This window comes from Arabidopsis lyrata (assembly GCF_000004255.2).
Source record: "Arabidopsis lyrata subsp. lyrata unplaced genomic scaffold ARALYscaffold_6, whole genome shotgun sequence".
In the NCBI taxonomy this organism is placed as follows: Eukaryota; Viridiplantae; Streptophyta; class Magnoliopsida; order Brassicales; family Brassicaceae; genus Arabidopsis; species Arabidopsis lyrata.
Window position 1 is genome coordinate 11,756,876 of NW_003302550.1, and position 15,990 is coordinate 11,772,865.

The 15,990-nt window shown below is 35.1% G+C and overlaps 4 protein-coding genes across 5 annotated transcripts in view; 3 read left to right on the plus strand and 1 right to left on the minus strand.

Annotated features, from left to right (window-relative positions):
- The window catches only part of LOC9310355, a 2,525-nt gene extending 809 nt beyond the window's left edge, over window positions 1–1,716 (minus strand). The window contains exons 1-6 of the mRNA XM_021022226.1: window positions 1,469–1,716; window positions 1,293–1,379; window positions 1,071–1,190; window positions 553–714; window positions 422–475; window positions 178–324 (exon numbers count right to left, since the gene is read on the minus strand). Of these exons, the coding sequence (XP_020877885.1) occupies window positions 178–324; window positions 422–475; window positions 553–714; window positions 1,071–1,190; window positions 1,293–1,379; window positions 1,469–1,594 (696 nt within the window). The 5' untranslated portion in view covers window positions 1,595–1,716. The remainder of the gene's footprint in view (window positions 1–177; window positions 325–421; window positions 476–552; window positions 715–1,070; window positions 1,191–1,292; window positions 1,380–1,468) is intronic.
- Window positions 1,717–3,699: 1,983 nt separating this feature from the next.
- LOC9310356 lies at window positions 3,700–5,916 on the plus strand. 2 transcript variants are annotated; one of them, XM_021022207.1, is made up of 3 exons: window positions 3,700–4,002; window positions 4,364–4,931; window positions 5,077–5,916. In XM_021022207.1, the coding sequence occupies exons 2-3, from the start codon at window positions 4,410–4,412 to the stop codon at window positions 5,713–5,715; spliced, it is 1,161 nt and encodes a 386-aa protein (XP_020877866.1). In that variant the 5' UTR covers window positions 3,700–4,002; window positions 4,364–4,409; the 3' UTR covers window positions 5,716–5,916. The 2 variants fall into 2 exon arrangements, with proteins under 2 accessions (XP_020877866.1, XP_002872191.1); XM_002872145.2 differs by having other exon boundaries at window positions 4,403–4,931.
- A 2,082-nt stretch (window positions 5,917–7,998) lies between these two features.
- LOC9308261 lies at window positions 7,999–10,222 on the plus strand. The gene is made up of 3 exons (XM_002872146.2): window positions 7,999–8,301; window positions 8,663–9,230; window positions 9,376–10,222. The coding sequence occupies exons 2-3, from the start codon at window positions 8,709–8,711 to the stop codon at window positions 10,012–10,014; spliced, it is 1,161 nt and encodes a 386-aa protein (XP_002872192.1). The 5' UTR covers window positions 7,999–8,301; window positions 8,663–8,708; the 3' UTR covers window positions 10,015–10,222.
- Window positions 10,223–11,269: 1,047 nt separating this feature from the next.
- Window positions 11,270–12,116, plus strand: LOC9308262 (myrosinase 2). Its single transcript, XM_021022227.1, is given in 4 exon segments — window positions 11,270–11,603; window positions 11,605–11,618; window positions 11,620–11,634; window positions 11,734–12,116. Coding segments are annotated over 4 exon segments (555 nt in total). The 5' UTR covers window positions 11,270–11,321; the 3' UTR covers window positions 11,978–12,116.
- Window positions 12,117–15,990: the final 3,874 nt, after the last annotated feature.

Sequence of the window (15,990 nt, forward strand, 5' to 3'; positions counted from 1 at the left end):
AAATCACCTTGCGCTGGATCACTGCTCAATTTTAGGCGGTTGGAAATTTACAACATAAAACATTATAAATATGAAGTTATATATGGGAATTAGACCCCAAGAAAAAAAACTAAAAAACAACAATGTTAAACCATAAATAAAATATTGAATATGAGTAATGTAAGGCAAAATTATTACCAAGAACATGCTGACGGTGATGTAATGTTGTTTTTGCGAGGTAGTCGAAACAGGTTCTATTGCTGCACCCAAGGCTAACTTAGTAGTTGTTTGCACAAAACCCGCGCATAAGAGGTTGACGCACCCTGTTTTAGTGTATCCATCTTTCTACAAATCCAAATAGAAAGAGTAGTTATAAACTCATGGAAGAGATTAGAGATTTGAGATGTTATAAAGTCAGTAGTCATATAATGATATTACTTACAGTCCAATAAGTGAAGAGACGTGTGCGGGAGTCTCCGAAAACGCGTGGATTCACCTGAAAATATAGGTTAATGGAGATCAGTTTAGATATACTTCAAATGTGATATAGTATTTAGGGATGGAAAAGTGTACCGCCCAACCAGCTTCTATGCTTTCAAAAGTATCTGAGAGGCCACCAAGAAGCCATATCTGAGCAGAGCTGTAATCGCTAGCCTGAACCCTCGGAGGGTTCCATACATTTATATCGGATTGAGCTCCAATAAAATTAAACCCTAAGGCGATAAGGACTGCCTCCTATACCGTCAACAAACAACAAGTGTTTCTAGTTAGCCATATAAAGAGGTTTTAGTCTAACGATTTAGCTTTCGAATGGATGTGTTTTTTTTTTGTTCTCTTTTGATTTTTATGAAGAAAAAAAAGGAAAAGTATAAATTATGAATTCAGAGACTAAACACGAATAACAAAATTAAATATATTTGACGTACCGATCGAAGCTTTGGGCGGGCATGAGTTATTTTTTCAGCTGTTATATTGAAATTACCCTTGTGTTGAAGTGCCTTGTCGAGAAAGCTATATCTGTGTGGAGTTTTTCTCCCAAAATGAGACGGTGAAGAGGCTCTGCTTATGTCTTCTCTACTAACTCTACGAACCGGTATTGTCCCTTTGGGACAGTTTCCGGATTTGGACCAAATCTGAGACGTAATTAGTTCAGAAGAACCGTTGTTTGGTATAGTAGTCTTCTTTGTACCAAATTCTATACTTGGTTTCATCTGCATGCATAAATGTAGATTAGGTTAAGATAGGTCCAAACAAAATGTATTTTTACTAAAATATTATTTTTATATGATAGTCACAAAGTAGAATTTGTTTACCTGAATTTTGTGGTTCCTTAAAGCCGGATGATCAAAGGCATGTTGTTTATAGATGTCTATACAATCTATTATATCTCCATCTTCGCTCTATAAATAAATTACAGTCGATTTGGGAGCTTAGAAACCAAAAAATATACATAAAATGTTATATCTTCGCATTCAGATTCAGTCCATACCTTGATGGTCTTCAACGCAGGCTTATTAAGAGCCTTCAGTTTCATATCAATATCTAAAGAACCTTTCCCATAGGCTACATTATAAAATAAGCCCCACAGAATCGCAAACACTAAGAACAATCTCATTGCGGCTTTTTGTGTGTTTTCCCTAGGTTAAAGGAATAGAATTAGGATATAGCTAGGCTTTGAATCTTGAACTTTCATACTTATAGAGTTAACAAAACCTAATGGTTTTTTTTTTTTTTTTTTTTTTTAAATAATTAATATGGTACTATCACACATAAAGATTGAGAAAACGGAAATCTCATATCCATTATTAAAAATAGTCTGCAGATTTGCAAACGTTTGGTCAATTCTTCGTGCTATGAAAATCAGCTTAACTTACTAAATATGAATGCTCCGGTAATTACTACTCCGATCCTATATTTTGGTTTGCTTTTAAGTCGGTGCAAAACGTAATTAAGTTAATCCTTTTGACTTTTTTTTGTCTTTCCTGTTTTGCACCCAAGTTAATCCTTTGACTATCTTTTTTATCGCCTAAACTTTTTAATCCTTGCCTAAAATTTTCTTTGTTAATGCATTCTTTTGACTAAGGATAAGATTCATCTTTCTCAGTTTAAACAAATTTGGAAAATTAGAAATAAATGACACTTTTTTTTTTTGCGATTTGTCCATATATATCTTTATTTATTAACTGTGATTTATGCCTAATTTAACATTTTACTTTTATAATTAATTTAACTAAATTTTATTGGAAAAAAAAAAACACTTTGACAAGCACGAAGGAAGAAGGACTTAAGGAAGAAACTTTGTAATAGCTGAGAATAGATAGATTTTGGGATCAATTAAATTTGTTCCGCTAAGTTTAGAATATTTCTTCTACCTTTTATATATGTTCTAGAAAGTTTAGATTATGTATTTTAGGCACTATACATATTCTACGAATTAATTTACATTCTAATATTTCTAAATTTAGATTTTCAATATGTTTACGAAGTTTGGAATATTATTTTACAGTTTACTTTATGTTATGCTAAAGTTAGAATATGTTGTCAACATTTTACGTGTTAAGTTGTCAACTATTTACTCTTTTGTTCTACGAATTTTAAAAAATCAATTATGTTCAGTTTAGAATGATTTAAAATAAGGAAACCGAATCTATGTAATCTATACTATATGAAAATCGTATATGTTGTTTAGATATATATTTGTCATCTTCTACAATTCAACTTTCCAAAATTTTAAATTCTACAGCAAAATTACTATAGCATTAAAATCTACAGTCACAGCCAAAACATCTACAGCCTAAAATCTACAGTCAAAAACCTAAAGGCTAAAGCTACAGCCGGAACCAATCAGACCCAATATCATCATAGATTTTTTCATATAATCCTATTACACATGATGATGAAAAATCTATCATATCTAAGTACATGCAACACATACGATTATAATGAACGGCTTCACAAACATTTTTCATTTTGAGACAAAAACCCTAGGTCAAAAATTTATGGAGTTGTTCATGGAGCCGCTTATCTTATGTCTTACTTAAAATTTATATTACATATCCGTTATAAAATGTCTACAATGGATTTGTCAAGAATCACACCAAGTTAATACTATTGAATTCGATTGATTATACAAGATTTCAGAGTTGACTAAAGTACTACATTGTGATGTGAAAAAAATACTACCAGTTAATAATATCTCTTTCAAAATATTTGTTGTTTAAGGTTTTTGCATATAAGTTAATAAACTATTTAATTTTAGCTTTTTTTGAAATAAAAAAAAATCATTTTTTTGGTGAGTAAATCATTTATTATTTACGTAAACACAATTGAACCAATGATAAAATAAGTGCGTAACACCAATAGTTAAAAATATAAAAACTAATAAATTTTGCATAAAAATGAAAAGATCATTTAATTTGAAAAAAAAAAATCATTAAGACATCATTTATTTTGAATCAGAAAGATTTATATAGCGATATTTTATTTTCGAGAGGATAGAGTTGTGATATTACTGATCTTATTACATAGTGGTTGATTAATAAAATTACAAAAATTATAGCACACAAAAAAAACGTATAAAATATTTAAGAGTTTTTGTTAAAACAAAAAAGAGTTACCATATTAACATTTCTTATGTTAAAATACATACTAATCCAAATCTTATTTGAAAAAAGGGGAAAAAAAAGAAGCTAATATTATTATAAAAGTCAACCCTTAATACAGGCTTTGAAGTTTGGAACTAAAATGTTAGGAATAAAGTGGTCCGAACCGAACATCTTAGAAACCAAACACTCTAGTTGCCTTAGAGGATGTAATAATAGGACGGCTTTGGATACCTAACCTTCTCTGACTTATGGAGTCTTCACTTTTTTGAAACTTTCAGAGTCGAATTTACTGAAAATGGTCACTGCTCTACACGAAAGCTCCAAGTTTCTCTGACTTATGGAAGAGTCTTCACCTTTTTAATAAAATCCATCGTCTCCAAGTTTCTTCTACACGGATTCTTAAGCTCTTCCAACCATTGTAAGTCTTTTTTACATTATTTATTTCTGATATTTTATTGAAGTAGCTCTTGATTTTATTTCTTTTACTTAAAAAGGATTTTTGACGGTTTCTAATTATGGTTGAAGATTGCAAGAACTGAATCAGCTAGCTATTCTGTGGATTTATATTGAAAATGTTGGAGACTTTTGTTGATTCTGTTTTGTGGAATTGATTAGTCTGGTCCATGAGTATATTAAGATGGTGGAAAAGAGTTTGATTGGGCTGGTCCATGAGAATTTTTGTTTCAGTTTTAGGATTTTGCAAGTAAAATAGTAATCCACATTGTTTACATTGCAATCAAAATTTGATTTTTGATGTTACTTTGATGTTCTTGGTTCAGAAGCAGATATAACAAGACGCCTATTTTTTTCATATCTAGTGTAAGGATGCAGAGTAGGGTTGTTCAGTTGGAAGAAGGTAAAGATATTGTAGTTACGGGCGGCCGGACCGGGCTAAATAAGGCGTTTCCTTTCAAGTTACTTCTCTTGCTAGGATTTTTTCTAGCTTTTACTGTTGTTTTATTCTTCATTAGTGTATCCACATTCAAGTTTTATGGAATCAATAGTGTAGTGACTTCAGTCACGTCTAGTTTTGTGCCTTGCCACGAGAAAAGAAACGATCTTCATAAATGGATTGAACCTCCTATGGTTCTCATGCATAATATGAGCGATGAAGAACTTCTTTGGCGTGCGTCTTTCATGCCTAAGACGAAAGAGTTTCCGTTTAATAGGGTGCCGAAAATCGCGTTTATGTTCTTGACAATGGGTCCTTTGCCGCTTGCACCGCTTTGGGAAAGGTTATTAAAGGGTCATGAGAAGCATTATTCAGTTTACATCCATTCACCAGTATCTTCTTCAGCCAAGTTTCAAGCTTCCTCTGTTTTCTACCGTAGGCATATACCAAGTCAGGTACTAGCTCTTCATCTACTTTGTAAGATTTTGTTTTCTTTTCGCATTAGCGATTCTATTTGTTGGAAAACTTGTGATTTATTGACTAGTTGTAACTTGTTTGTATATATCTAATTGTAATTGGATTATCTTCACCATTGGGCAGGTTGCAGAATGGGGAAGAATGACAATGTGCGATGCAGAGAGGCGGCTTCTTGCCAATGCGCTACTCGATATCTCAAACGAATGGTTTGTTCTCCTCTCCGAGTCATGCATTCCCCTCTTCAACTTCACAACTATCTACACTTACATAACCAAATCAAAGCACAGCTTTATGGGTTCATTTGATGATCCTAGTCCATATGGCCGAGGCCGCTACCACGGCAACATGGCCCCTGAAGTTTCCATAGACCAATGGAGAAAAGGGTCTCAATGGTTTGAGGTTAACCGGGAGCTTGCAGTTTCCATTGTCAAAGATACCTTGTATTACCCTAAATTCAAACAGTTTTGTAAACCTGCTTGTTACGTGGACGAGCATTATTTCCCAACAATGTTGACAATTGAGAAACCGGCGGCCTTGGCCAACCGAAGTGTGACTTGGGTCGACTGGTCGAGAGGTGGTGCCCACCCAGCTACATTTGGAGCACAAGACATCAGTGAGGAGTTCTTTGCATGGGTTCTCAAAGGTGATAACTGCACTTACAATGGTGGCTACACATCCATGTGTTATCTCTTTGCTAGAAAGTTTTCTCCGAGTGCTTTAGAGCCTTTGATTCAAATTGCTCCCAAGATTCTGAGTTTTTGAGTAGGTAATGTCACTAAACAAACTCATGAAAATTAACATATATATCATATAAATGTATGTGGAATTGGGGATAACTATAAAGCTGAGATTGAAAAGTAAGTTTTGGTGGGAGGAGAGAGTATTGATTTATAGTTTTCCACGTGTATTTCTGCGAAGTTATAACAATTATGATCTTTGGATATAAAATCTCACTTAGTTGCTCTCTTAATTCTGTATTTTCCATGGTATGATATTGATGTGTTAGTATTACCACGAAGTTTGTTAGTAGTTTGTTCCACATCCATAAACCAAAAGCTCTTTCGTGAATGAATATTTGTTTACTCAATTAAACAGCAACATTTTCGAAGATTATAATATGCCACACTAATTACTACTAGTATATTGAATATTATGGGTTTGATTGGTTCTTTGCATGGTTACTACTAATGACAAAAAAAACATTTGGTTCTTTTGACTCGCGCTCAAGAGAACCGATGTCTATCTCTTACGATTATATAAGTAGGTTCAAAAAGGTATTTATTGTTTTTTTAATTCGATTAATAAACCGAGAACTTCTCAACTTCAAGTCTTTGATATCTCTGTTTTCTCAAGAAGCAAAACAAGAGCTCCAAGAAATAATTGATGCTCAATCCCGAGAACTTTTGTCTAATCCCGCTGCAACACTTATAGGACGAAAATTTTGTTTGGTTAATAAGAAATAAATCTGTGTTGTTTTTAATATATTTATATATGAATAACCAATAAAAGAAATGTAATGGCTATAAAAAGATTAATGGCTATAATTTATCCATGTATATATATATTCCATTGTGATAGATTGTTTGAATGAAAGAGTAATATATATATATATATATAGAAACTTTGTAATAGCTGAGAATAGATAGATTTTGGGATCAATTAAATTTGTTCCGCTAAGTTTAGAATATTTCTTCTACCTTTTATATATGTTCTAGAAAGTTTAGATTATGTATTTTAGGCACTATACATATTCTACGAATTAATTTACATTCTAATATTTCTAAATTTAGATTTTCAATATGTTTACGAAGTTTGGAATATTATTTTACAGTTTACTTTATGTTATGCTAAAGTTAGAATATGTTGTCAACATTTTACGTGTTAAGTTGTCAACTATTTACTCTTTTGTTCTACGAATTTTAAAAAATCAATTATGTTCAGTTTAGAATGATTTAAAATAAGGAAACCGAATCTATGTAATCTATACTATATGAAAATCGTATATGTTGTTTAGATATATATTTGTCATCTTCTACAATTCAACTTTCCAAAATTTTAAATTCTACAGCAAAATTACTATAGCATTAAAATCTACAATCACAGCCAAAACATCTACAGCCTAAAATCTAGAGTCAAAAACCTAAAGGCTAAAGCTACAGCCGGAACCAATCAGGCCCAATATCATCATAGATTTTTTCATATAATCCTATTACACATGATGATGAAAAATCTATCATATCTAAGTACATGCAACACATACGATTATAATGAACGGCTTCACAAACATTTTTCATTTTGAGACAAAAACCCTAGGTCAAAAATTTATGGAGTTGTTCATGGAGCCGCTTATCTTATGTCTTACTTAAAATTTATATTACATATCCGTTATAAAATGTCTACAATGGATTTGTCAAGAATCACACCAAGTTAATACTATTGAATTCGATTGATTATACAAGATTTCAGAGTTGACTAAAGTACTACATTGTGATGTGAAAAAAATACTACCAGTTAATAATATCTCTTTCAAAATATTTGTTGTTTAAGGTTTTTGCATATAAGTTAATAAACTATTTAATTTTAGCTTTTTTTGAAATAAAAAAAAATCATTTTTTTTGGTGAGTAAATCATTTATTATTTACATAAACACAATTGAACCAATGATAAAATAAGTGTGTAACACCAATAGTTAAAAATATAAAAACTAATAAATTTTGCATAAAAATGAAAAGATCATTTAATTTGAAGAAAAAAAATCATTAAGACATCATTTATTTTGAATCAGAAAGATTTATATAGCGATATTTTATTTTCGAGAGGATAGAGTTGTGATATTACTGATCTTATTACATAGTGGTTGATTAATAAAATTACAAAAATTATAGCACACAAAAAAAACGTATAAAATATTTAAGAGTTTTTGTTAAAACAAAAAAGAGTTACCATATTAACATTTCTTATGTTAAAATACATACTAATCCAAATCTTATTTGAAAAAAGGGAAAAAAAAGAAGCTAATATTATTATAAAAGTCAACCCTTAATACAGGCTTTGAAGTTTGGAACTAAAATGTTAGGAATAAAGTGGTCCGAACCGAACATCTTAGAAACCAAACACTCTAGTTGCCTTAGAGGATGTAATAATAGGACGGCTTTGGATACCTAACCTTCTCTGACTTATGGAGTCTTCACTTTTTTGAAACTTTCAGAGTCGAATTTACTGAAAATGGTCACTGCTCTACACGAAAGCTCCAAGTTTCTCTGACTTATGGAAGAGTCTTCACCTTTTTAATAAAATCCATCGTCTCCAAGTTTCTTCTACACGGATTCTTAAGCTCTTCCAACCATTGTAAGTCTTTTTTACATTATTTATTTCTGATATTTTATTGAAGTAGCTCTTGATTTTATTTCTTTTACTTAAAAAGGATTTTTGACGGTTTCTAATTATGGTTGAAGATTGCAAGAACTGAATCAGCTAGCTATTCTGTGGATTTATATTGAAAATGTTGGAGACTTTTGTTGATTCTGTTTTGTGGAATTGATTAGTCTGGTCCATGAGTATATTAAGATGGTGGAAAAGAGTTTGATTGGGCTGGTCCATGAGAATTTTTGTTTCAGTTTTAGGATTTTGCAAGTAAAATAGTAATCCACATTGTTTACATTGCAATCAAAATTTGATTTTTGATGTTACTTTGATGTTCTTGGTTCAGAAGCAGATATAACAAGACGCCTATTTTTTTCATATCTAGTGTAAGGATGCAGAGTAGGGTTATTCAGTTGGAAGAAGGTAAAGATATTGTAGTTACGGGCGGCCGGGCCGGGCTAAATAAGGCGTTTCCTTTCAAGTTACTTCTCTTGCTAGGATTTTTTCTAGCTTTTACTGTTGTTTTGTTCTTCATTAGTGTATCCACATTCAAGTATTATGGAATCAATAGTGTAGTGACTTCAGTCACGTCTAGTTTTGTGCCTTGCCACGAGAAAAGAAACGATCTTCATAAATGGATTAAACCTCCTATGGTTCTCATGCATAATATGAGCGATGAAGAACTTCTTTGGCGTGCGTCTTTCATGCCTAAGAGGAAAGAGTATCCGTTTAATAGGGTGCCGAAAATCGCGTTTATGTTCTTGACAATGGGTCCTTTGCCGCTTGCACCGCTTTGGGAAAGGTTATTAAAGGGTCATGAGAAGCATTATTCAGTTTACATCCATTCAACAGTATCGTCTTCAGCCAAGTTTCCAGCTTCCTCTGTTTTCTACCGTAGGCATATACCAAGTCAGGTACTAGCTCTTCATCTACTTTGTAAGATTTTGTTTTCTTTTCGCATTAGCGATTCTATTTGTTGGAAAACTTGTGATTTATTGACTAGTTGTAACTTGTTTGTATATATCTAATTGTAATTGGATTATCTTCACCATTGGGCAGGTTGCAGAATGGGGAAGAATGACAATGTGCGATGCAGAGAGGCGGCTTCTTGCCAATGCGCTACTCGATATCTCAAACGAATGGTTTGTTCTCCTCTCCGAGTCATGCATTCCCCTCTTCAACTTCACAACTATCTACACTTACATAACCAAATCAAAGCACAGCTTTATGGGTTCATTTGATGATCCTAGTCCCTATGGCCGAGGCCGCTACCACGGCAACATGGCCCCTGAAGTTTCCATAAACCAATGGAGAAAAGGGTCTCAATGGTTTGAGGTTAACCGGGAGCTTGCGGTTTCCATTGTCAAAGATACCTTGTATTACCCTAAATTCAAACAGTTTTGTAAACCTGCTTGTTACGTGGACGAGCATTATTTCCCAACAATGTTGACAATTGAGAAACCGGCGGCCTTGGCCAATCGAAGTGTGACTTGGGTCGACTGGTCGAGAGGTGGTGCCCACCCAGCTACATTTGGAGCACAAGACATCAGTGAGGAGTTCTTTGCATGGGTTCTCAAAGGTGATAACTGCACTTACAATGGTGGCTACACATCCATGTGTTATCTCTTTGCTAGAAAGTTTTCTCCGAGTGCTTTAGAGCCTTTGATTCAAATTGCTCCCAAGATTCTGAGTTTTTGAGTAGGTAATGTCACTAAACAAACTCATGAAAATTAACATATATATCATATAAATGTATGTGGAATTGGGGATAACTATAAAGCTGAGATTGAAAAGTAAGTTTTGGTGGGAGGAGAGAGTATTGATTTATAGTTTTCCACGTGTATTTCTGCGAAGTTATAACAATTATGATCTTTGGATATAAAATCTCACTTAGTTGCTCTCTTAATTCTGTATTTTCCATGGTATGATATTGATGTGTTAGTATTACCACGAAGTTTGTTAGTAGTTTGTTCCACATCCATAAACCAAAAGCTCTTTCGTGAATGAATATTTGTTTACTCAATTAAACAGCAACATTTTCGAAGATTATAATATGCCACACTAATTACTACTAGTATATTGAATATTATGGGTTTGATTGGTTCTTTGCATGGTTACTACTAATGACAAAAAAAACATTTGGTTCTTTTGACTCGCGCTCAAGAGAACCGATGTCTATCTCTTACGATTATATAAGTAGGTTCAAAAAGGTATTTATTGTTTTTTTAATTCGATTAATAAACCGAGAACTTCTCAACTTCAAGTCTTTGATATCTCTGTTTTCTCAAGAAGCAAAACAAGAGCTCCAAGAAATAATTGATGCTCAATCCCGAGAACTTTTGTCTAATCCCGCTGCAACACTTATAGGACGAAAATTTTGTTTGGTTAATAAGAAATAAATCTGTGTTGTTTTTAATATATTTATATATGAATAACCAATAAAAGAAATGTAATGGCTATAAAAAGATTAATGGCTATAATTTATCCATGTATATATATATTCCATTGTGATAGATTGTTTGAATGAAAGAGTAATATATATATATATATATGAGCAGAAGGAAAGATATAGACGAGTAGAGGAATCAACGAAGATGGTATTAAGTACTACAGCGATCTCATAGATGGCCTTAAAAATAAGAGTATAGAGCCTTTTGTTACCCTCTTTCATTGGGACCTTCCTCAAACATTGTAAATACCCAGACATCATGAGGGAATATGTGGGAGATCGGCTTCCAGAGTTCAATGAAACAGAAGCTGCCCTTGTAAAGGGTTCATATGATTTTCTTGGTCTCAACTATTACGTCACTCAGTACGCCCACGCCCAAGTCCTCCGGAAACTCATTGTCATGACGGACTTACTCGCAAACCTCACATGTACCACTCTATTTTCACTTAGTTACAAACTTTCTATTCTCTCTTTTTAATCACAACATTTTGTGACAATCAAAACTATATCATCCTACAGCTTTTGATGTAAATGGTCAACCCCCTGGTCCACCGGTATGCATGATTCACCTTTATTCTTTCATTCATTTTTACGCAAAAAAAAAAAAATCCATTCTTATGATTCTATATTATCTTCCCTTTCTCAATTCTCTAAAGACAGTTATTACCACCCAAGAGGCATGTTAAACGTAATGGAGCACTTCAAAACCAAATACGGTGACCCTTTGATCTATGTCACCGAAAACGGTGCGTTCTACTATTCATCTCTTTCATCTATACATGTGGATTTAGGAATTATCAGTACCGCCGGTGGCGACATACCCTTTACCGATTACGTGCTGCAGTCATCTCTGTCCGTAAGGCCATCAAGTTAGTGGATGCTACTCTTCTTCCATTGTTCTTTATATATATGAGACATACATATTTAATTATGATAAGTCAATAATTCAAAAATGTTCTTGTTTCTAGGGAGAAGCGTGTCAACGTGAAAGGATACTTTGCTTGGGCTCTTGGGGATAACTACAAATTCTGCAACGGCTTCACCGTCAGATTCGGACTTAGTTACGTTGACTTCAATAATGTCACTGCTGATAGAGACCTCAAAGCATCTGGCTTATGGTACCAGTCGTTCTTAAGAGATACCACCAAGAACCAAGATCTTCTCCGCTCAAGGTTCTCCTTCAAGAACCGTGATAGGAAGAGCCTCGCATGAAAGCCCCAAACCACTTTATGCCTATCAAGATCATCTTCATGTTTCCTCTTTCTAGTTGCTCTATATAGATAAAAGGAGCTTCTTCTACCTACTATATTAAATAAAAGATTATTAAACTTAATAAATATTTTACATACTATATTATGTCATGGTATGGGGAAAAAATCCCGTGAAACCTATGGGAATTCACTCATTATTTGTGAATGAGGAACAATTCTCTTTTATTTCAACCTTATCCTGTGATTACAAGAGTGTTCTCTCTTTATAGAGGTTCACAGAGGTTTACTTTGCAGGGTTTCTACTGACACCTGTTACCTGACATTGCTTATTCATCAGGTGACGCCTGACTCAACAGGTCAAACCAGTTGCTGGTCGTAATCGGATCTTCCGTACGACAGCTCATCTTCTTCGCACACGGTTCTGCTTTTGGCTGGTCTTTGTCGTTTCTGTTTGAATATGTAGACGACCGTTGTGACTTTTTCTTGGAATGGTAAGTGGGCTTTGTTACTTCGCAGCCCACTTCCTCTTTTCCTTTTTGATTCTGAGTCGCTGCACATACAGTCGTTTTGCACATCCTCTGTTTCCTTTGAGGCTAGCTCTGAGTTATCTTCAGACTTCATCTTTATACTCCCCCTCAAACTTGGAGTGGGAGGAACGTCCACGCCAAGTTTGAACCTTAGAGACGTGAAGGCTTGATAGGGTAGTGACTTAGTAAAGATGTCCGCAAGTTGATGAGTTCTCGGAATATGCTTCACTATTAGAGCTCCCAAGGCTACCCTTTCTCTGACATAGTGGTATGACAAAGCAAAATGCTTGGTGCGCTTATGGAAAGCTGGATTTGCCGTCAGGTATACAGCATATAGGTTATCATAATACAACTCCGGAGTGTTGAAGAGTGGTACACCCAAGGTCTTGAGCAGTATACTGAGCCAAGTGATTTCTGAAGCAGTATCAGACATTGTTCTGTATTCTGCTTCTGTTGAGCTTTTGGAGACAGAATCATGCTTCTTAGAGGACCAAGAAATGATATTACTGCCAAGAATGGTACAATATCAACCTGTGGACCGCAATGTATTCTTCCAACCACCCCAATCACTGTCACTGTAAGCTTTGAGTGTACAATACTGAAGGAGATCTCCATTGTAATGGTTCCTTTTATATATCTCAGTATCCTCTTTAACAGTAGGAAGTCTGACACAGTAGGAGCATGCATCTTTCTACAAACAAAATTTACTGCAAATTGAATATCGGGTCTTTTCAGAGTAAGATACAGAAGCTTACTTGCTAAGCTCCTAAAGTATTTAAGATTGGTGAACAACACTTGCTGCTCAGGCACTCTGTCAAGTTGAAGAGGTAGAGGAGTTCCCACAGGTGCACAGTTACTCATAGCAGCAACAGCCAATAGATCCTCTGCATACTTTTGTTGGCACAAAAACAATCCTTCTGAATGAAAGTGAGCTTGAATACCCAAAAAATAATGTAGTTGTCCCAAGTCCTTCATTCTGAATTGAGTATTCATGTCACTGAGAAAAGTTTCCATGGCCTTAGAACTGTTACCAGTAAGCACCACATCGTCCACGTAAAGAAGCAGAAATATAACATCTTTCTTCTTGATGTATACGAATAGTGATGGATCAGATGCAGTATATATGAAAACTCAAGCAGGTGGGTAGTTATTTTGTTGAACCATGCCCTTGGGGATTGTTTCAATCCGTATATTGACTTGTGTAGATGACACACATAGTCAGGCTTTTCAGGATCTTCAAAACCAGCTGGTTGCCTCATGTACACTGTTTCTGTAAGATCGCCATGTAAGAATGCGTTCTTCACATCCATCTGTTTGATATCCCATTTCGTAATGGTTGCCAAGTGGAGAATGGACCTTACTGTTGGTGTTCTGACGACTGGACTGTAGGTATCTATGTAGTCAATTCCCTCTTCTTGGTCATAACCTTTTGCAACGAGTCTGGCCTTGAGTTTGTCTAAGGACCCATCAGCGTTAAGTTTGGTTCTAAAGACCCATTTACTCCCAAGAACATGCATATCAAGTGTATATGGGACTAAATACCATGTCTGAGCTTCCTTACAGTTTCCCATTTCCTCTTTCATTGCATTAGTCCATCCATCATCCTTGAGAGCTGCAGTCATGTTTTTGGTTCAGGGTATGCAACTCTTTGAGTATGAAGGACATACCTAGGATTTGGTTTCACCACTCCAGTTTTCTTTCTTGTGATCATTGGATGTTCTATTGTTGCTGTTTCTTGTGCAGGCACTGACTCTGCAATTACTGCATTTGGAGATACTGTTGTTGTAGACATTGAAGACTCTGAGACTGCTGATTCTGAAGATGCTTGAACTGGAGTTTTTTCAGCACTTACTGGTGTATCCATCCTGCTAGGTGAGGGAGGTAAGTTGTTGCCTATAAATAAGGATTTTGACCTTATCATACACTCAGGACTTATTCTGCTTATAAATGTGGATGGTATCAAGGGTGGAAAATCTTCTGGAGTAAAAATTGATTGAACTCCTGTATTAGCTGCTGTTGTTGATGATTTTGTTGATGAAACTGGTGCCACTGGTTGAAAACTCTTTTGCCATGCATGTATGAGTGGTGTAGAGACATTGTGTTGTTGCTGTAGAGGCTGACTGTCTGCAAATGGGAAGACTGATTCATCGAAGATCACATGCCTACTAATGTACACACGTCCTGTAGTAGGTAGCAGGCATCTATATCTCTTGTACTTGATATTGTAGCCAAGAAATACACATTTAAGTGACCGAGGATCGAACTTGTTGTGAGCATAGTCTCTTAGAGTTGGGTAACGGGCACATCCAAACACTCTCAATGAAGAATACAGAGGATTCTGTCCAAATAAAGTTTCATGAGGACTGTACTTACTTGGCAATGAGGTAGTTGGTAGCAAATTACTCAGGATATTTGCTGTGAAGAACGCTTCAAACCAGTATCTTTGAGGGACTTTGCTTTGAAACATCATTGATAATCCCAACTCTGTAATGTGCATATGCTTTCTTTCAGCTAACCCGTTTTGCTGAGGCATGTAAGGACACGAGATTTGTTGCTTAATCCCTGACTGTTGTAAATGTAACAGGAATCTATTGCTAGTAAATTCTCCTCCTCCGTCACATTGAAAAACACCAATCTTTGTCTGAAATTGGTTCTCAACAAGAGCTTGAAATGTAAGGAAGATAGTGTAAAACTCTGATTTATTCTTTAACAGGTAAAACCAACAGTATCTGGAGAAGTCATCAATGAAAATTACATAGAATCAAAAATTTTGCACTGACATAACCGGTGCAGCTCCCCAAAGATCATAGTGGATCAATGCTAATGGTTTATTAGAGACAGAAGTATAAACTAGAAAGGGAAGTCTTGAGCTTTTTCCAAGTTGACAAGCCTCACACAACTGCTTGGAGCTCTTATTGATCTGAATTGCTTTAATCTGAGACAGGTGCTGGAGGACCTGATTATTTGCATGACCCAATCTCTTATGCCAAACATCATCACTTTCATAATGCTGTCTAGAAGAGTAGAAAACTTTATTTGGTGATCTCTCCAGTACATACAGCCCATCACGATTGTTGCCCTGAAGTAGAACCTTCTTTGTTGCCTTGTCATTGATACGCACATGATGAGAATCAAACTCAATAGAGCAGGGGTAGTCTCTAGTGAGCTTAGATACCGATAAGAGTGATTTATTCACTGCAGGGCAAACAAGAACATCAGTAATTAAGAGGAAGGGATGTACCTGATGTTGAAGGAAGATTTGTAGACCCGGTATGAGTGATAGGTAGATAATAACCATCTCCAACCATGACTGAATCAGAACCAGTGTAAGACTGAGACTGTTGTAGGTCATTTGGTGAGTTGGTGACATGAACTGTTGCACCGCTGTCTCCTACCCATTCATTCCCATTGTGATCAGTGACATTAGCGATTCGCATTGCAGTTAGAGCACTGGGAAGCTCCTCATATTGGTAACTGTTGTTAAAGC

What these genes read in the sequence shown, in the direction of transcription:
- LOC9310356 (XM_021022207.1), top strand. Translation starts at nt 4,410, where the DNA reads ATGCAGAGTAGGGTTGTTCAGTTGGAAGAAGGTAAAGATATTGTAGTT. An exon ending in GTAGGCATATACCAAGTCAG is followed by an intron (nt 4,932 to 5,076) that starts GTACTAGCTCTT and finishes ACCATTGGGCAG; the next exon opens with GTTGCAGAATGGGGAAGAAT.
- LOC9308261 (XM_002872146.2), top strand. Translation starts at nt 8,709, where the DNA reads ATGCAGAGTAGGGTTATTCAGTTGGAAGAAGGTAAAGATATTGTAGTT. An exon ending in GTAGGCATATACCAAGTCAG is followed by an intron (nt 9,231 to 9,375) that starts GTACTAGCTCTT and finishes ACCATTGGGCAG; the next exon opens with GTTGCAGAATGGGGAAGAAT.